This window comes from Pseudoliparis swirei, chromosome 11 (assembly GCF_029220125.1).
Source record: "Pseudoliparis swirei isolate HS2019 ecotype Mariana Trench chromosome 11, NWPU_hadal_v1, whole genome shotgun sequence".
Lineage (NCBI taxonomy): Eukaryota > Metazoa > Chordata > Actinopteri > Perciformes > Liparidae > Pseudoliparis > Pseudoliparis swirei.
The window spans coordinates 11,713,995-11,734,243 of NC_079398.1; the positions used below are offsets into that span (position 1 = coordinate 11,713,995).

The following is a 20,249-nucleotide window of genomic DNA, read 5'->3' on the forward strand; positions in this document are numbered from 1 at the left end:
CCCAGTGTACCCTCGGCTGCTCGGAGGAGTGTCTGCACTGAAGGTGTCACTAAACCCTGAAACACTGGAAAATTTAATGAAGTAATAAATGTGTAAGTGAAACGGGCTCCGAGGGCGTATTCTCCTCTAATAAAGCCAGCCGTGTTCAGCACCACCGTTGTCCCCCCTCTGGTTACTCTGTGTTTGTGTTCGTGGGCTGTGCTCCGGTACGGCTGACAGGAGGGACCCGACATACACACAGCCGCCTCAGCACAGGTCCTGTTGGTGGAGTCATGTGTGCGAAGCAGTGGAGCCAAAGCTTGTTCTGGTACGATGCGTCTGAGCCACGTGATTTGCTATAATTTAAGTCTGAAACTCTGTAATTTGATCGATGTTTCCACGAGGATCCTCCTGCTCGACTCCTTTCCTCCCCAGAAACACGACTTTGGCCGATTGTGTGTCTGCGTGCTCTTCAGTTGACGCCTGCGTGAGGTTCACGTGTATTATTCACTAAGTGAGCCCGTCTTCCTTCGGTCTGTGGGAGGTTTTCTTAAAAACTATATTTCACCACTGACCCTTTTTTTTTACAGAAAGTGTTGGGCAATCTCATGTTTTAGTCTTGAATGTCACTACTTATCAATAATTTAAGATCAAACAAACTTAAGTGTGAAATAGTCTGGATTTTGTATTTTATTGAAGCATACAGAAGTAAGCATACACCCCGTGTGAACCATGCTAGCCCCCATTCAGCAGTGACTCCTGTACACTCCATACAATGAGTATCAACATGATAATAAAGCAGTTCATTTTTCCAAACCATGCTTCTTTGCGGATGTCATTCCTATATTTAAAAAAGCCCGGACATGAAATGAGGTGTTCATATTCCAGCCGTCTTTGTGGTCTAATACCAAATGCACACTGTCAGTTTAAAAACAAATAAATCCAGTGCGCCTTTACTGCCCCGTGGTCTCGCCGCAAGGCCATGCTCCATGACCGCCACTGAGCATCCGCGATGTTTCAGGCGTCGTCTCGTAGAGACGCTGCAGGGCTCGAGGGGAACGTGGAACGTCTCCAGTCTTTACTCCAGAGGGATTATGTAGGCTGTCAATAACTTTAGTTTTATTTAGTGGTGGCAACAGTTTGTGGACTCTTAATGAGATGGATGTCTCCCCCTCCCCCACACTATCTAACAGGCTGTGTCCTCTTCAAGTCGGGCTTTTTTAGTGCAAATACACTTGATGTGATGAGAACTGGATGAGAGGAGGCGCTCTGCGAGAAGTTGAATCGACGTGTTTTGCCAAAGAGGGAAACTACAAGAGTGCCTTCTGGCAAAAACCCTGCATATAGATGGTAGTAAGGAGTTAATATGTTGACAGGGGCCACGTAGGAGAGTATCATCATTTGTCTAATCAGCGTCTGGTTTTTAAGTTAAATTTGATGTATCTAACCTGCAATTATAAATCACAAATGTAAACCTCGACTCGGAGACGGAGCTGATCCCCGACGGCGGCTTTAAACATTTCCCTTATTTAAGCAAGAGGAGGGAAGTCAATCTTGAAAAAAGGCCCACAGGGAGTGTCGTTTAATAAATAAATAGTTGGCACCCTTAAGGCATCAGCTCATAGAAACCCTCCGGGGTTGACCATCATCATCATCATCATCACCCGGAGCTGTGTGGTTGGATGCCGGTCGCCTGTAGAGCGACTGGTGCAGTGTAACAGTGTAACGCCGCATAAACAGACCAGCAGAGGAGTGTATAGAAGGACTTTAAGAGCAGAGCATCGACAACAAGTGCCTACATCCCCAGTAGTGGTACCCTTTTACTTTAGGCTTCTATACATGTTTCCACACTTCGTAAAGGTGACACCTCCAAACAAGAATGAGCTGACACCACCTAACAAGAATGAAATACAAAAATGTATCTACACATTCAATGTCAACCATTTCCTCCGGGCTTTTTCAAACTTACCTCAACTCTATATGTCGGCCGTAACATCTCTAACTTCGCACATATTTGAATATCGTGAAAGAATATGACACAGATGTGAGCTACAGGGCCGTCGATCCTCCTCAGTAGATCATGGGGTATAATTGTGTTTAAGGCAGTACTACTGAGTTTGAATCAGCCCTCTGATGCATCATTTGCGTTCTTAAAACGAGTTCCCCTCTCGGCGACAGTTGGCCTCACGGTTCTCCTCGGCTTGGAGTCTGGGTAGAAGCCCTTCTGTCTTGCTGACGTGTGTTCGTGAGCCTCACCCCGGTTCGTATGGATGTGAATGAATGTTGGTGGTGGTCGGAGGGGCCGTAGGCGCTGATTGGCTGCCTCGCTTCCGTCAGTCTGCCCCAGGGCAGCTGTGGCTACTGATGTAGCTGACCACCACCGGGATGACTGTGTGTGTGACTACTGGACTCTGCACTCTGTAAAGTGACTTCGGGTATTTAGAGAAGCGCTATATAAAATTGAATGTTATTATTATTATTATTATTATGTCATCAGGGTTTGGGTTCGGAGTCGTGCGGCCTCGGTGGCGAGGGGCCCATGAGCCTCATCATGACGAGCAGATGGGCTTCAGAAAGGGGGGGGGGGGCGCTTGTTTGTGCCAACACAAGGACTTCTGGGTCAAAAGAGGAGGCGTCGTCCCTCCTGGCTGTCACACCTCGATGATGTTGACGGATGGCATTCTATTGTTGTTGTTGTTGTTGTTCTTGGGGAACTGTGGGAGGAGAGGAGAGGAAGATGGCAGGTCTGAGAAAGGCTGGAGGACTCACAGGAATCAGACAAAGAGCTTCTTTCAGTGAGCGGACGCCTCCGCACGCCGTGGCTTCACTGGTGGTTGAGGGGTACAGACTTGTTCCCTGCGCTGGTTGGAGGGCGGGACGGGTATGGTGGGTATGATGTGGGCCCGTGTGCCCTGATAACTCAAACCAGAAGCCATGTCTTGCGTGAGGGAGGAGGAGGGGGGGGGGGTTATACCTTACTGCGCAACAGCCCCCCCGTCGGGGGCTCAGGAGTGCTGCACTCAGAGGAGTTTTTGGTCTTGTCTTTGTTGGTGTTGGGCTCATTGTCTTTGATGATGTCATACTGCCGACAGAAGAGAGTGATCACACCTAGAGAGGAGGGGAGAGGAGAGGGGAGGAGAGGAGAGGGGAGGAGAAGGAGCGGAGAGGGGAGAAAGGAGAGAAGAGGAAAGGAGAAGGAGAGGAGAGGGGAGGAGAGGAAGGAGAGGAAGGAGAGGAAGGAGAGGAGAGGAAGGAGAGGAAGGAGAGGAGAGGAAAGGAGAAGGAGAGGAGAGGGGAGGAGAGGAAGGAGAGGAGAGGAGAGGAAGGAGAGGAAGGAGAGGAGAGGAAAGGAGAAGGAGAGGAGAGGGGAGGAGAGGAAGGAGAGGAAGGAGAGGAGATGAGAGGGGATTCAAGATTCAAGATTCAAGATTCAAGATTCAAGATGTTTTATTTGTCACATACACACACAGGGTGTGCAGTGAAATGAAAGTGGCAATGCTCAGCAGGAATGTGCAAGGGCAACAAGTACACACTATTTACAATAAAAAACAGCACAATATTTACAGTAAGTGTGTGTGTGTGTGTGTGCCTAAGAGGGGCAGTTGTGGGGGTCCTGGTGAGGTCGGAGTTCACAGTCCTGATGGCCTGAGGAAAGAAACTCCGTCTCAGTCTCTCTGTTCTTGCAGCGTGACTACGGAGGCGCCTGCCTGACCGCAGCAGCTGAAACAGTCTGTTGTTGGGGTGGTGAGGATCCTTCATGATCCTGCCGGCTCTGGTTCTGCACCTCCTGGTGTACAAGTCCTGCAGGGTGGGGAGTGTAGTTCCAATAGTGCGTTCAGCCGAACGCACTACTCTCTGAAGCCTTCCTGTCCTGAACGGAGCAGTTGCCAAACCAGGCTGTGATGCTTCCTGTCAGGACGCTCTCTACAGCTCCAGAGTAGAAGGACTGAAGGATCCTCTGGGAAACTTTAAATTTCCTCAGCTGCCTGAGGTGGTAGAGGCGCTGCCTTGCCTTTCTCACCAGAGTGTCTGTGTTTGTTGACCATGTCAGATCCTCGGTGATGTGGACTCCCAGGTATTTATACCGCTCACCCTCTCCACAGTAGTCCCGTTAATCCCCAGTGGTGAGTACGTCCTCTGTTGTTGTACCCTCCTAAAGTCCACAATCAGCTCCTTAGTTTTGGTGACATTCATGATGAGGCTGTTGTCCCGGCACCAGAGTGACAGATCAGCAACTTCCTCCAGGTAGGCCTTCTCGCCGTTGTCGGAGATCAGGCCCACCACCACTGTGTCATCCATAAACTTGATGATGGTGTTGGAGCTGAACCTGGCCACACAGTCATGTGTGTACAGGGAGTACAGTAGGGGCTGAGGACGCAACCCTGGGGATCCTGTGTTCAGGGTGAGGGGTTTGGAGGTGTGTCTGCCCACCCTGACCACCTGTGGCCTGGCGGTCAGGAAGTCCAGGATCCAAGCACACAGGGGTGTGTTCAGTCCCAGCTCAATCAGCTTGCCGGCCAGTCTGGAGGGGACTATGGTGTTGAAAGCTGGACTCTAATCAATGAACAGTAGTCACACTTAGCCCAACTTCTGGCTGTCCAGATGAGAGAGTGTGGTGTGCAGTACCTGGGAGACAGCATCATCCGTGGATCTGTTTGGGCGATAAGCAAACTGCAGCGGGTCCATGGAGGAAGGGAGGAAGGCGCAGATGTAGTCCTTTATCAGCCTCTCAGCATTTCATGACCACCGAGGTGAGGGCCACCGGTCGGTAGTCATTCATACATGCTGGAGAAGCATTCTTGGGCACAGGGACAATAGTGGATCTCTTGAAGCAGGCGGGGACCACGGACTCAGCCAGGAGAGGTTGAATATTGTGGTGAACACTGGAGCTAGCTGGTTAGCACAGGTCTTCAGTACTCGCCCAGATATGCCATCTGGACCTGCAGCTTTCCTGGTGTTCACCCTCAACAGAGCCCTCCTCACACTGTGCTCGGTCACAGAGAGTGTGTGTTCATCCCCAGCGGTAGAACTCACCTCGGCTACGCTTAACGGTGTTGTTGTTAGCGCGAGCTAGCTGTTGTTGCTAGCCTCAAACCGTGCATAAAATGAGTTCAGGTCGTCCGCTAGGGATGCGTCGGCACTCACCATTGCGCGGGGTCTGCTCTGGTAGTCTGTGATAGTCCGTAGCCCCTGCCATAGGCGCCTGGTGTCGCGCTGCTCCATCTGTGATTCCACTCTGTCTCGGTACCTCCTCTTGGCTTCCTTCACCGCCCTCCTCAGTCCATAGACCGCTGCCTTGTACTCGTCCATGTTGCCGGATACAAGAGGAGAGGAGAGGAAGGAGAGGAGAGGAAAGGAGAAGGAGAGGGGAGGAGAGGAAGGAGAGGAGAGGAGAGGAAGGAGAGGAAGGAGAGGAGAGGAAAGGAGAAGGAGAGGAGAGGGGAGGAGAGGAAGGAGAGGGGAGGAGAGGAAGGAGAGGAAGGAGAGGAGAGGAAAGGAGAAGGAGAGGAGAGGGGAGGAGAGGAAGGAGAGGAAGGAGAGGAGAGGAGAGGAGAGGAGAGGAAAGGAGAAGGAGCGGAGAGGGGAGAAAGGAGAGGAAGGAGAAGGAGAGGAAGGAGAGGGGAGGAGAGGAAGGAGAGGAAGGAGAGGAGAGGAAGGAGAGGAGAGGAAAGGAGAAGGAGAGGAGAGGGGAGGAGAGGAAGGAAGGAGAGGAGAGGGGAGGAGAGGAAGGAGAGGAGAGGAGAGGAAGGAGAGGAATGAGAGGGGAGGAGAGGAGAGGAGAGGAAAGGAGAAGGAGCGGAGAGGGGAGAAAGGAGAGGAAGGAGAGGGGAGGAGAGGAGAGGGAGGAGAGGAAGGAGAGGAAGGAGAGGAGAGGGGAGGGGAGGAGAGGAAGGAGAGGAGAGGAGAAGGAGAGGCAGTCAAACACAGATGAAGTGCTCCTGCATATGTTTCTGGTGTCAGAGGCTCCTTTACCTGCCCACATGATGAGCACCACCACGATGATGATGAGCTCCCCCGCCCTCATCTGGGTGGTCTGGCCCACTTCCTCCATCGTCACCTCGTCTGAAGGAATCAAGGAGTGACATGTTTAACTGACTCGGTGGGATGACGATTGACTTAAAACATCAACGTCTGTATCGTGGCAGAAACACAGAAAGGAGTAAATGTTGTCATGATTTATCATCGAGGGATCGAGTGCGTTCAGGTTTCCACTCTGACGACGGACACGTCGAGCCGCGCAGAACGAGCACGACGGGACCGCTTTGCATCGCTTCAGATCAGAGGAGGAGGTTTGGAGTTTGTGACATTCAGATACTGAACGGTAAACTACCGATGTCCATTTCTTCATAGCGGCCATTTGTCCAATAACTAAAATAAAACTATAAATCTAATAAACTGACGCACCGTGTTTTTTTTTGAGTTGACGCTGCCAAAAGAAAGTAATGTCCATTTCCGTATTCCATTATTCTGATAATTTATTTACTAAACAAACAAAAAGAACAAACAAAATGTTGACAGGGCCTTCCGTGTGCTGGTATAAAACCATCGGCCACCCTGATGCATGCTGGTCCTGAAGCTACCCACACCTACACATAACCACAGGGGCCCAGTGTTACCCAATCAGTGAACCACACCTAAAACTAAATATATTCAAACAACTTCTTCTTTTCGTTTCACTGAAGCGTGATAGTTATATGGCAGTTTCCCATTTCTTTACATTATTCAAACAACGATCACAATGAACTAAAACTATCATCTGAAAAAAGCTCTTCTAAAAAATCTAAATATATAGGCAATTAAACAATATTACTTTACAATAAAACTAAATACAAATGTCAAATTAAATAGCTCCTACAACACTCGTTATTGAAGGAGGGTTTTCAAAAAAGGGACACGTGGAGTTCTGCAGTTGTTCTTTTGTCTTGAGTGCACAGAGGTATACACTTTTATTGTGGCCTTCCCTTGTGAGACTAAGTGAAGACACACTTACTGGCTTCAGATTGCAGAGCGGGTTAAACAAGTGCACTTTAACATACAAGGCTTCATTTAGTCATGGTCAACTAGTTGATGAGAAAAGTTTAAACTAGAACGGGCACTCGGTAGAGCGCATACCTTCGCCGCAGCCACTTTTTTGGTACCTTTTCATGACCTTGACCTTGACCTTTGACCCGATCGATCCCAAAATCTAATCAAATGGTGCCCGGATAATAACCAATCATCCCACCAAATTTCATGCGATTCGGTTGAATACTTTTTTTGAGTTATGCGAATAACACACATACAAATAAATAAATAAATACACAGCGATCAAAACATAACCTTCCGCATTCTCGAATGCGAAGGTAATGAGATGACGTCGTCTTAAGACTTCTTCTGGTTTGAGATATCTGGGGTAAGGGTGGGGGCCATGCAAAGGAAATATGAATAATGTAGGGCGGAGAATTTAAGATTCAATCCTGCTCCACTGCGCTGCCGACAACACATTGTGTCATCAGGAGAATAAACTGTCTGCATACAGATATTAACTGGAGCCAATACCATCACGGATGATACGTTAATATTGCTCCTGCATAACACGGCCTCGTGTCTCGGCGGGGCCCACCTTTAACTTCTGATAGTGTGTTCAATATTTTAGCAACAATCTTTCTTCCCCTCAACTTCTTTTTACCTTTGACCATTTTTTAAAATCCATTTGAACTTGCTCTCACGCTCCTATGAGGCTGCTGTCTTTATTTCACTGCCGTCTCCTTCCCGCTCAGACCTCAGTCTAGACTTTACCCCCATGAGGAATACTGGCTCTCTCACGTCAGCTTTACTCTTCACATTTCGCTGCTATGTGTTAAATTTTAGGTGCAGCAGCGTCAATGTCAGGAAGCCGACGCACACGGGGGGTGCGGCAAGAAGAGTCCTTATATTAAAAAGACTATCTTCCCGCAGCTGGGCAGGGAGGCAGAACACGAAGGGAATAGCCGAGGCTTCATCGAGGCCCCTGGGAATGTAATAGAGAGATAAAGCACCGCAAAGAGCCAATCACAACACTCGGGATCAATCCTCCTCCACCTCTATAAATCCCATCGTGGTCTTTGAAGCGGTCAAAGGGACTTTGTCTCTTTATTTGGCGTTATGGAAGTCAGGAGCTTGATCTAAAGTGTTCCTCCCCTTCCTTTGAGTTCAATGCAGTCTGTGATGTTTTGGAGGGCCCAATGTGGTGGGGGCCCCGCGCTCCAGTGGATCCTGCAGATCGATTGGCCTCTTTGAGCTCGCGGCTCGACACCAGAGCTGCTGTTTTGTCAGTTTTTCAGATTTAAGCCTGAAGCTCCGGCAGATGGAGATCAACATAAACAAGGTTGGAGCTAGGTTCTGCGTTGTCTTCATGACTTTTGTGTATACATTTTTTTTTCCTGTGACACGGTTGTGTCCATTACGTGAACTGCATCTTTTGAAGTGGTCATTTTGGGAAGTTTGGGCCTTGACCTTTCTGTAAAGTTGTTTTTCTTTTCATTTAGAATGCAGATTTTTCATGAGAGAAAGAAAAGGAGTTTCCTTCCACTATATTTTTGAGATACAGCATCCTGGTAGACCTGTTTTTACTTTCTTTCTGTTTTTTATTACTATTATCTAACAGTAATAATCATCAATATAGAACTTTTAGAAAACTTTGTATACATAAAAAAAAAAAGATTCAACTTCTACTTCAAGTAGTATTTTTTTCCTGTTAACAATTGATTGGGAAAATCTTGTGCAGAGTAAAGAAAAGATGTGGCTTGTCTTTACAGATAAGTCAAACTATGTAGCGTCTCTTTCGTATGGTAATATTTGATTTATCTAAATAAATGTCGCTGCATGTCACAGTTTCACTACATTCCACCTGCAATAAATAGTTTGATAAAAAAAAAATACATTGAATTCATGTATTTATTTAACATTATTTGGCCCATTTAATACGTTTAAAGATATTAGGATCTGTCTTTTGAGGTGTCTGTGTATCTCATGAAGGCTTCAAGGCCCTGCTGTTGTTTCAGTCTGTACGCTGGGCTACAGACCTCACAGATCCCTCTTATCTTCCATCTCACTGGAGGAAGGAAAGCGCATTAAAAGGTGCATTTACCAAAATGTTGAGCTCATCAGGCGTCAAAACCATAAAGGAGACTTCCTCTGTCTTCATGGCTGCTTCTACATCAGTGTCCACACAGTGTCAAAGAAGAGTAGAGTTAGGTTGATCCGACGTGGCGTAGCAGAGCTGAGGAGGGATGCTGTCTGAGGGGAACTCTCCCAGTATTTAGTTGCTGGCTTGTTTTGAGAAGAAAAGATTCCTTCCTTCCTTCCTCTTTGTTTTAGGGGAGTTTTTCCGCGCGCCGGGGGGGGGGGGGGAGAAAGTTCTGTTTATCAGATCTCTCCCGCTTCCTTTGATCTCCTGATTCCTAAACCCTTTGTCAAAGGGGACATTAGATGAAGGATGAAATAATCCATCTCAGGTTCATCCTCCGTTCTTCCCACTGCTGTCAGAGTGATGTGTCAGAACAGAAGGCCGAGCAGTCGAGCGAGGATGATGAAAACGACGCTTTCCTTCCCGGAGACGTTCGCAATGGACGACCGTCTGGACTCAGACTATTACCTGCTTTGATAAACAGACTATTTGTCTCTTTTTGCCTCATTTGGTGCACCGATCCTTTACATTACTTTCGTCATCATCAATGTGCCGAGTGACGAGCTGCATCCTGCCAGATGAAGCTCGTCAGTATGAAAGCTCAACACATCCGGGTCGATTTGAACAGATCCCCGCCTCGCTCTCACGGGAAAGCGAGCGCTCGTTTTGACGCCGTGTCGTGGATCCTAACTTCTAATGACAGATACTGACTGTAAGCTTTCACTCGCTGTGTGTGTGTGCCAGCTAATATGTGGAAATCGTAAACATTTTTGCTAAACGGATGAGTGGACCGAGGCAGAGTGACAGTGAGGATCTGATCATTTTAAGGGGAAAAGTCAACAAACGTTTATTTTGATTGTTACCACCGTGATGTCCGTTGGGTAACCACGAAGCAGCTAACTTAGCTTTTCATAAAGACTGGAAGCAGCTACTCTGGGTCTATCTAACTTAAGTATAAAGGTCAAAATGTTACTTTTTTTTATCACACGACAGTTGTCTGAGCTTAAGTTACTTTTTTCAGATTTCAATTTTTCCTTCTCCTCCAGTTGTGTTGTTTTGAGTGTTTCTGGTAAAATGAAGGAGGAGTAGTTCTTTGATGTGATGAGAACATTATTCTACTTCTTCAGCTATTCAACTGTTCAAAAAGCCTCTTGGATCACCGTGAATATGCATTCAAAGCTGAAAGCCGTGTTTTGTGGTCTTTTTAGAAAACACACATTGAAGTAGATCAAAGGAGGTCAAATCAGGGCAACCGTAAACATGAACAGCGGTAAAGTGTAACGTACACACTAATGCATCAGTAATATTTATCCAGAAACATGACAAATATGATAAAACACAGATGGGGGACTTTTGCTTTTCATACTTTAAGTATAATTTCCTGATAATACTTACATACTGTTACTTGAATCAGGTTTTACTTGTAGTGGAGTATGTTCACAGGGTTGAATTTGTACTTTTACTGAGGCAAAAAAGTGTTTGAATACTTCCTCCACTACTTCAAAATCTGCAAAAGTCTGCCAGCAAAGCACAGAGACCTTACTCCACTAGGCCTGAAATGAATCACCAGCCGCGATATGTGTGATGAGACACTTCTGTTTACTGTGTGTGAGTATGAGGCCCTGTTGTTGTTGTTGTTGTTGTGTCTCACGGCAGGAGAGAGAATCACCACCTAAAGGACACAAGCGTGTGTGTGTGTGTGAGGATGGAATCGGGGGGAAATAACTCAGGATGCTCGGCGGTTATTGATTTCAGTAAATTCCTCACGTCTCAGAAAACAACACCACCTGTGCTAATAGGGCCTCGGCGGTGAGAAGATCATGTGGTCAGCGCTCTGCAGTGATTGTATTGATCTTCTGCAGGGCTCGGCCCATTGGCCGCCATATCACAAGTGTGTGTGTGTGTGTGTGTGTGCGTGTGTGTGCTGGTACCTTTACTCTGAGAGGCCTGGGTCTCGGCCTCCTTCGGCGTTCGGAAGCGCAGAGTTTCGCTGAGCGGGCTGGTCTCAGACATGCTGATGGACTGGACATGCACAATGTAGTCCGTCTCTTCCTCCAGGTCCCATAATGCACAGGAGCGCGTGGTGGTGTTGACTTCCTGGATGAATCGCAGCATGCGCACGTCTTTCTTCTGTTGGGAGTGCGTGACACGGGAGAGGAGAGCAACGCGGGTCAGGCGGAGTACAAAGTACACAACGGATTTTACCACCCAGAGCAAAGCGGCTGTTTCACCTCAGTTCAATAATTTAGGAAATTATACGTTTTATATTTCTTGCCGAGAGACAGAAACAACTCTGTGAGCATCTCTACTTCCTCTGCACACACGCCTCTGTGACGCTGTGACTGAAGCTGTCCTCCTCAATTCCATCACTGTGTGTGAGTGTGTGTGTGTGTGTGTGTTCATACACTCACGCTTGTTTAATGTGTGAACCTGAATAATGTGTGTGTGCGTGTGTTTATGTGAGCACAATGGCAGAACATAATACCAGGTGTCACCCACAACACAGAGCTGTCACTGTCTGATGATGTCAGAGAGCATCCAGAGTCCTGTGATAATTCCCATAATGCACTCTGACTCCGAGCAATACAACGGCAAGGTAAAGAGAAATGCACATGGCATCAAATGGCCAGTGATAAATTTGATTAGTGTGTGTGCGTGTTTGTTTGTGTGTGTGTGTGTGTGTGTGTTCTCCGTGCTGTGTGCGCGCTGCTCACCTGCTGTGTGATGGCAAAGCCAATAACGGGGTCTCCCTCGGGGATGTCCCATGTCACCACGGCCGAGTTCGCTTTCACCGCTTTGATGGTCACATTGGCAGGAGGCGACAAGCTATCTGCAGAGAGAGAGAGAGAGAGAGGGAGGGAGAGAGAGAGAGAGAGAGAGAGAGAGAGGGAGAGAGAGAGAGAAAAGCAAATGAAGACAGGAAGACTAAACATTTCCTCAGACACTGCAGACTGGTTGGGTGTAAAAGGCTCAAAACTGTCTGTGAGGTCAAATTTGTAAGATTGGAAAGGTTGAAATTAAGTTTGAGAAAGTTTAAATTCTGTTAAAACAAGTTAGGAAATGGATCGCCATCAAATGCTGTGGAGACATTCGTGGTGAATGAACCCGTGCCCTCTCACACCGTCATGAGGGTGGTGTTTTGTGGCGGTCTCCTCCGGTGTTTCCTCTAGTGCCACCAGCAGGACACACGTTGAACTCGTCCGATACGTTTTGGTTCATGCCCGAGAGAGTCGAGACCTGCCGAGCTCCAGACGTTGTGTCGAGGCAGAGGGAGCTAACGTTGGCTGAACTAAGATGGTGAATATGGGGAACCGGCTCAGCGTGTTTTTCATTGTTTCCATGGTGACACAATCAATTAGCTCAAAGCGCTGCTCTGCCTAAGTGCAGCCAGCTGGCTTTTATCTTCAGGACGCTCAGCACACACATTCCCCTCAGTCAAAACTTTCCTTTTCCAGTATTGCGTAGACTTCTCATGACACAGCTCTAAAGCCCAAATCAAGCGGACCAGGAAACAATAACAGGTTAATTAACCGTAACTCTGCCAGTGTGAAATAATTAAATCCTCCCGCATTGCACTCTGGTTTTATTCTTTTCTGTCTGTCTGAGCAGAGCTGATGGTAACAGAGATTTGAAGCTCTTCAAACACCAAAACGCTCCCAATTCTACATTTGCTTTCGTCCCTCTAGAACCCAGAGAGACATGAATGCAGCATTTCAACGGAAGAAAGAGCTTTTTAATTCCAGACCAAACGCATCACGACAACAATGATGATATAAAACTATTCATCCCGAACACAATGTGTTCAAAGTCACAAAGCCCTCATTAAAATGTGTTCACAGAAAACAAGTATGGGCAGCCAGATTTGACCACAATGAATAATGACGTGAAATAATTGAGTGTGAGACTGTGTGTGTGTGTGTGTGTGTGTTTGGCCGTGTTGCTCCAGGCTGCACACCCCACGCGTGTTCGCCACAATGGAGGAAACGGCTCATTGAGGTCATTGTTCAGGTGTGACAAACACCACATAGCGTGACACAATAAACACGACAGCATTGCACCGTGGAGATGGAGATGGATCATATGGAGGACTCAAAATGACTTAAGTATAAATAAATAAATAAATGAATGTATGAATAAATACAAGAATAAATGAATAAATGCTTAAATAAATGTATAAATAAATAAATAAATACAAGAATAAATGTATAAATACAGAAATAAATACAGCAATTAATATATATAAGTTATAACTCAACAGGACATCATTAAATAAATGTATTTCTACATTTCTGTATTTCTTCATTTATTTATATCTCTATTTATGTGTCCACACGTATTTCTTCATTTATTTATGTGTGACATTTACGTGTCCGTATATTCAAATGAGCTGGGCGGTCCCAACCTCATTGTTGAACAGGATTGGTCAAGTCAGGGAGCAAGACAGAAGCAATCGATCCCTAGCACTTGGATCTGTAGACGAACAGCGTTTATTATGCATTCTTGTCTGTACATTCTAAATACTACTGTTGAGTCACGGAATGTAATTTAAGGATGTTTTCAGCCGAGAAGTTAGTTGTTTAAGCATCAAATCTGTGGTCGGTTTATCGAGATTCAGTCTAATAAGGATATGCGACGGAGATTTGAGGTCCTGCTCGCGGGACCACTGAGCTCCGGGCGGTCAGCGTACTGTGTGGCCGCCGAGAGAAGCCTGATCTCGGCAGGACTTTTTGAAATGCTCCGCTGGCTCTGACGTCTCCGTAGCGGCTAAACATGAGATATAATTAGGTTTTTGAGGATCTAAAGAGCACAACGAGTTTATTATTTACTAAAAGATAACGTTACGTCAATTTGACTGAGGGTTAAGATTCATAACTTCATATTGTAGCGACCCTGGGTCAGGAAAGCTACGAGACGTTGTATATTTATTATCGTTTATTCGTAGCCTACGCCAAACAACAGTGAACACCGCAACACATTCTACTCCACTGTAAATTATTTTACAGTGAATAATTTGAGTAAATTCATGCGCAAGAACAGTTGATGTGGTGACGTCACAAGACCAGAAAGACCGTCCTGCGTCCTCGAGAGTCTGGACTCCCAAGACCAGACTCCAAAAGAACACGAGTCTGTACTCAGTGTTCTTGGAATTGATAAACGGCTGAAGTCAAAAAGCTGTCGAGGCTAACTTCTGCTAACGGTGAGCTGAGCGAATCAACTTCAGCGTCATGTGCCAGGCAGAAATAGTAGAGCACAACACACCAGGTGCATTTCACTCCTGTGACCAATCATGCTTTAGACAGAGGTTCGGACCGCCCCAGCTCATTTGAATATACGGACACGTAAATGTCACACATAAATAAATGAAAAAATACGTGTGGACACATAAATAGAGAAATAAATAAATGAAGAAATACAGAAATGCAGAAATATATTTATTTAATGATGTCTTGTTGATTTATAACTTATATTTATTCATTCCTGTATTTATTTATTTATTTATACATTTATTTATTTATTTCTACATTTATTTAAGCATTTATTTATTCATTTATACATTTATTTAAGCATTTATTTATTTATTGCATTCATTTATTTATTTATTTATACTTAAGTCATTTTGAGTCCTCCATAGGATCATGGCGGCGTGAGAGTGTAATCCATCACGACCGCCACAGTCTACTCTCTCGTTTAGAGGCCCGAGGCGCTGATCGAACCTCATTAACCGAGGGTCCTGCTCAAAAAAGGCCAGGGAATGATTAGAATGCTCCATATGGACCTGGGACCAACTACGGATTTTATCTTATCGTCTGAATGAGGACGCTCTCAATTATACGAATAGGGAGGAGGAGAAGTGGCTCCTCGCTCTTCAATGGGAAGTAAATGTAATGTAGCCCGCCAGATGCAGTCAATGGGTCATAGAGCGGGTTAACGCTCACTTGACCTTCGACCCGGTACGATTCACGCAGTCGGTAATGGCGGTAGGATGGGCCGCTGCAGCTCTTGCATACACGCCGCCCTGTAGACGCCACATCCGAGAGGGCCTCGTGTGTCACGTCTGAACGCTTTGATGGACGGCCGGACTAACGGCGGATGGCAGGATGGAGCCCCGCTGCACCTCCTCATCAGCTGGGAGTCGGGTGTTTGAAGTGGCTTTGCTGTTGTTTACTCTGTCCTGAGGGGGCAGGGGGAAAGGGGGGGGGGGGGTGGCTGATGGGACTGAAGAATTCACAAATCAAACTCATTAACCCTCTCTTAGCACAGGTGAACATTAAGAGGAGGGTCCTTGGCATTGTGAAGTTTCCCATTCCATATAAATCCATGAGGAAAAATACCTATTGAATTTATTAGTTGTTAAACATTTAAAAGGACCATCTAAGATAGACTGATGTGAGGATAGAGGGGGGGGGGGGTAGTGCTGGTTATGCGGAGAGAGGACTGTGTGGAACAGTCTGTCCTACATTCAACACTCGCTCTAATCCCCCATTTCTTCCCCCAAAATTGTTTTTCCCTCAATCTCGGCCATGCCCCCCTAATGTGAGAGAAAGAGAAGTGGAGCGGTGGCTGAGGCAAAAATAATCAGCACGAGAGAAAAAAAAGAACGAGATATAACGATGAAGCAATCGATGCTCCGGATGCCCCTCGGGGACCACGATGGTTTCTGTCACTCTGACAGGCCGTTGTTTGGTTTGCACGTTAAAAAAACGACGTTCTTTTAAATTGAAAATGTCGATGTTTTCTTTCTCCTCTTCCTGATCTGACAAGAGTCGTAAATAACAGAGGGGGACTTCAGTGATTCACTCTGGCACGTTCACAAGGCGGGGCACTAGAGACAAGCAGACACAAATAAATACGAATAATAAAACATTGGTGCAGCAGAAGCTGAGATGTCCCGACTTTTATTTCACAGCTGTGGTTTGGTTTATTTGGTCTGGAAAAGAGAAAGAAGTAACGCTTCATTCATGTCCGATTCAACTGATTACATCTCTTACTCAGCAGCCTCATATCAGACTTTACTTTCATGACTCAGTGAGCACAGAGAGACCAAACTGATACCGACCATCCAGCAGCTTCCTGCAGAGATGACAAAGATCTGTTGACGATGAATACAGTCTCTTCCAGAAGGATAGCAGAGCCAGTCTGGTGTCACTCCATCTCTCTCCATCCAGTATTTTCTTTATTGTTTTGTGTGGTTCGACTCTGACTGGCACCTCTCCTACACCTCATGTCTTTTAAATCTTATCATTTCTTTCACTGTCGGATATTCGTTTTAATATTTGAAAGCGTAAAAAACAGAAACCCATATGTGTGTGTGTGTGTGCACAGGTGTGAGTTTTCCAAAGGGAGTTTGTATTAAAGTCTCCTTTAATTAAAGACAAGAGAGAGACAATGGTAAAACAATATGATTACATCTATATTTACATATGTATATTTATTTTTTCAGTTTTTGTTTGATTCGTCACGTGTTTGTTGTGTCACAAATTAACTGAAACAGAATTTGGCCGTGTTGCATAATGTCAATAAATGATCGTTGAATCCTCGTATCTTCGAGACGAGGTGGAGAGTAAAAAACTAGTGACCTCATCTCTTTGAGTGTCCTCAAATCCCGCAGGTTCACTTTAGGTCCGTCTCCTTCCCCCCCACGGCCCTTAAATATCCACGTGGCAGAGAGTCCGCTTCTTGATTTCTTGATTTCTAGAAATGATGCTATTCAGTTTTGAAATAGGCCTTGAATGAATGACGGCTGAATGAAGCTGAACCGCCGACTGGGACATGTGAACAGAACCAAGCTATCAATGTTGTTAGCGACGTCCGTGCTTTTCCTACTTTGGTCCAAAAGACCTGTTTGATTGTGAATTTGTGGGAAAGTTGCCACAATTATAATTTGTAAACACTGTAGCATGAGTACAGGGCGTGAGTTTTTTTTGACCCAACAGGCGATTCATCATCTGGACTGCATTCAATAGATGATGTTCTGGATATTACCCCAGCTGTTCTGTCGTGTTGACCTGCTGCGTCGTCATGTCCACATTACAGCTGATTATTTATCAAACGTATCACCGGGTTCATATTTAAAAGAACCAATGGGCAACTCGGCAATATCGTCGCAATCTCGATATATTTGATCTTTGATTCCATACCGCCCGGCCCCCATACCTCCGACACCGATGAGGGACTTTGTGTTCAGTGACCAATGATCACTCGTCTCGTTTCAGGCATTTGATATTTCAAAAAAAAATCAACAACTGCCATCTGGAAACACGAACATCAAAGACCCAACGGCTGTTTTCTCTTTTTAAAGAAATAAGGCACTACCGAAAAACCCTTCAGGCACACACAAGTACTTTTTAATATGCGATAGAGAAAAACAAATGTGTGTGTGTGTGTGTGTGTGTGTGTGTGTGTGTGTGTGTGTGTGTGATGAATAGCTGCATCTCTTTGACTGACTGGCTGCCCGCTCAGAGATCTCCTCTCTTCCCTGTTTGATGGTCATTTGGTGAAGATGGGTTGTTTTCACACACTCTCCCATGTGGCCTCGTCTCCTTCAGGAGGCCACAGCTGTGGCCTCTCCTCCAGGAGACCGCCGCTGTGGCCTCGTCTCCTTCAGGACGCCACATTGCTCCACGCTTCTCTTGTCACATGATGTTCTGGTCCTCCCAGCTCATGCGTCACCTCGCAGGCGGTTGCCAAAATGTTCCTAGGGTATATTTTTTGTTAACGGCCTTTGAAAAGATGACCTCTGATGACCTCACGAGCGTCTCTCAAAGAAACCCGGAGCCTCACTGCTCAGTTCGATTACTGATTCATTGATTTGTTGTCTTGTTTTTCGGGCCCGAGGAAAATCTGCCTGCGAGGATTACGGCCTCATCTACACGAATGTGTAAAGAGAGTCGATTTACATTTGGAATGGAGACGTTACCTTTTCCTTTCCCCGCGATCAACGGACGCTTCATGAGTCACTATAAACACAGAGCCGGTAAAGACGTCACCATTGTGTATACGTTTAATGGCGCCTGCCAGTCCTCTCCGCCTACTCATCGATTTGGCCCGCTTTCCCTGGCGGAGGCGTCTGACGGAGTCTTAAAATAACCTCGGATCGACTTGGAGGAATGCCGTTACTCTTCAGGCCGCCAGATTCACAGTTGATCACATAAACATTTAAATCTCATTGGGCTTCATCATTTATGACTGAAACAGCAGCTGACACGAATCAAGAAGGCCGGAGAGGAAGCTGCGTTGTCATGGGCGATGCTTACATCTACATTATTTTCTTTGCACTTTTTTGGGGCATTTTATGCCTTTTATTACATCTTTAAGGACAAAAGGGCCCTGGAGCACACTGAATGATCTGCAGCCTTTCAAAGTGCAAACAGACCAACGTGTCACAGCGTGGTGTCTGTGAGGCAAAGACTTAAAGGGACACGTCTCATTATTTTACATGTGGCTGGATGAGATATTTACAGGGTGGCAGCTAAATGTATTTTTAGTGACGTTAATCATTTGCATGTTTATGTTAATAATTTGAACTCACTTTAAGGATGTGTTCATGTGCAATCTATTATTGTGTTTGTTTATGTTGTTTTATTAAGCTTTACTCATCAGTTGCACAATATATCAAACACATTAACAAACACTTACAAATGGGTATAACAAAGCAATCAGTGTGTTATGAACCTTTTGTGACGTGTTGAATACATAAATAAAGAAGACTGTCTTGCTTGTTTGAATTTTTTTTCTCTTTCAAATTCTGCCCGTCATATTGGACAAAATACAGCAACGTGCCAGAGTCCATTACAGACATGTGTGTGTGTGTCTGTGTGTGTGTGTGTGTGTGTGTGTGTGTGCATGCAAGGGAAAAGAGCAGCTCAGCAATGATCACACCAGAGTTGCATTTTTGATGGCAAGAGTGAAGTTAGGCACGCCATCGCAGTGAGTGGTGTGTGTGTGTGTCTGTCTGTCCGGCTGTAAAAAGCATGTTTTTTAAAGATGCACTCATACAGTGTTGGACATCAGCACACACACACACACACACACACACACACACACACATACACACACACACACACACACACACACACACACACACACACACACACACACACACACACACACACACAGACACACCCGCACACATACACGCACATGCATTAATGGCGTTTCACGGATCTCTTTGAGAGGACCACTGTCACTCCTCTGGTGATCCGATCATGTGGAAAATGTGCACGTGTGCAGCAGATTATTACCAGCCTGAAATTAGATATAACGGTCAGCTTGGTTTACATCAAACACACACACACACACACACACACACACACGCACGCACACATGCACACACACACACACACACGCACACGCACACACTGCTCTGCTTTGAGGCAGACGCTATTGGCTGCAGGTCATCTCAGCCTCACTTCATCATTCCACCTGCAGCTGCCTGTGACGTGTTGCTCTCTCAGCTGTGACTCACTCTAATGCTCTTTTGTTTTCTTTGGAGATGACACACGCAGAAATGCCTGCGGACACATCCGCTACACATCCGCTACACACAGCTGACACCTCCACACAAACACATCAGACTGAACGTCTCGCAACAATACAATTTACAAACGCCTGCACGAACCTCCCACTCCGCCATCCCTCCGTTACCTTTATACACGTTAAAATAAAAAAGATATATATTCAGAATGAATAAAAGAAAACACTCTCCGTGAGCCGCCGTCCGTCTGGATGCACGTGAACATAAACGTACCCGCCGTGGCTCGAGGGACGCAGAGGCAGCCGAGGACGAGCAGGGGGACGAATCGCTCCATCGTGGTACCGACGCGCGGTCCCGTTACTCCGGCCGCGGACGCTGCGCGAGCCGCCGCTGTGCCGCTGAGGCGCCGTTCGGCATTCTCCTCAGTTCATGCGTATACTGTCTCGACTGGGGTGGTGGTAGTGGAGGTGGAGGCTGGGCGGGGTGGCGGGAAGGGGCACTCGCGACTACCGGTTTGCCGCGAGGCTTCAGCACCTCGGACAGCGCGCATTCAGCAGCACATCACCGACGAGCCGCCGGCAACCGGCCGGTGAGCTGCAATCTGCCGACTGCTCCCACGCCGAGTCGGTGCTCCAGCTGCGCGCCCCC

The 20,249-nt window shown here is 46.4% G+C and overlaps 1 protein-coding gene across 1 annotated transcript; it reads right to left on the reverse strand.

Annotated features, from left to right (window-relative positions):
* Positions 1-2,630: 2,630 nt before the first annotated feature.
* Positions 2,631-19,935, reverse strand: fndc5a (fibronectin type III domain containing 5a). Its single transcript, XM_056426748.1, has 6 exons — positions 19,875-19,935; positions 11,842-11,957; positions 11,059-11,257; positions 5,953-6,042; positions 2,954-3,087; positions 2,631-2,693 (listed from the first exon to the last, which is right to left on the reverse strand). Exons 1-6 carry the CDS (start codon positions 19,933-19,935, stop codon positions 2,631-2,633), a joined length of 663 nt encoding a protein of 220 aa, XP_056282723.1.
* Between the last annotated feature and the right edge of the window lie 314 nt (positions 19,936-20,249).

What these genes read in the sequence shown, in the direction of transcription:
- fndc5a (XM_056426748.1), bottom strand. Translation starts at nt 19,935, where the DNA reads ATGGAGCGATTCGTCCCCCTGCTCGTCCTCGGCTGCCTCTGCGTCCCT. An exon ending in GCTTTGCCATCACACAGCAG is followed by an intron (nt 11,258 to 11,841) that starts GTGAGCAGCGCG and finishes CACTCCCAACAG; the next exon opens with AAGAAAGACGTGCGCATGCT. An exon ending in CCAGGCCTCTCAGAGTAAAG is followed by an intron (nt 6,043 to 11,058) that starts GTACCAGCACAC and finishes TGATTCCTTCAG; the next exon opens with ACGAGGTGACGATGGAGGAA.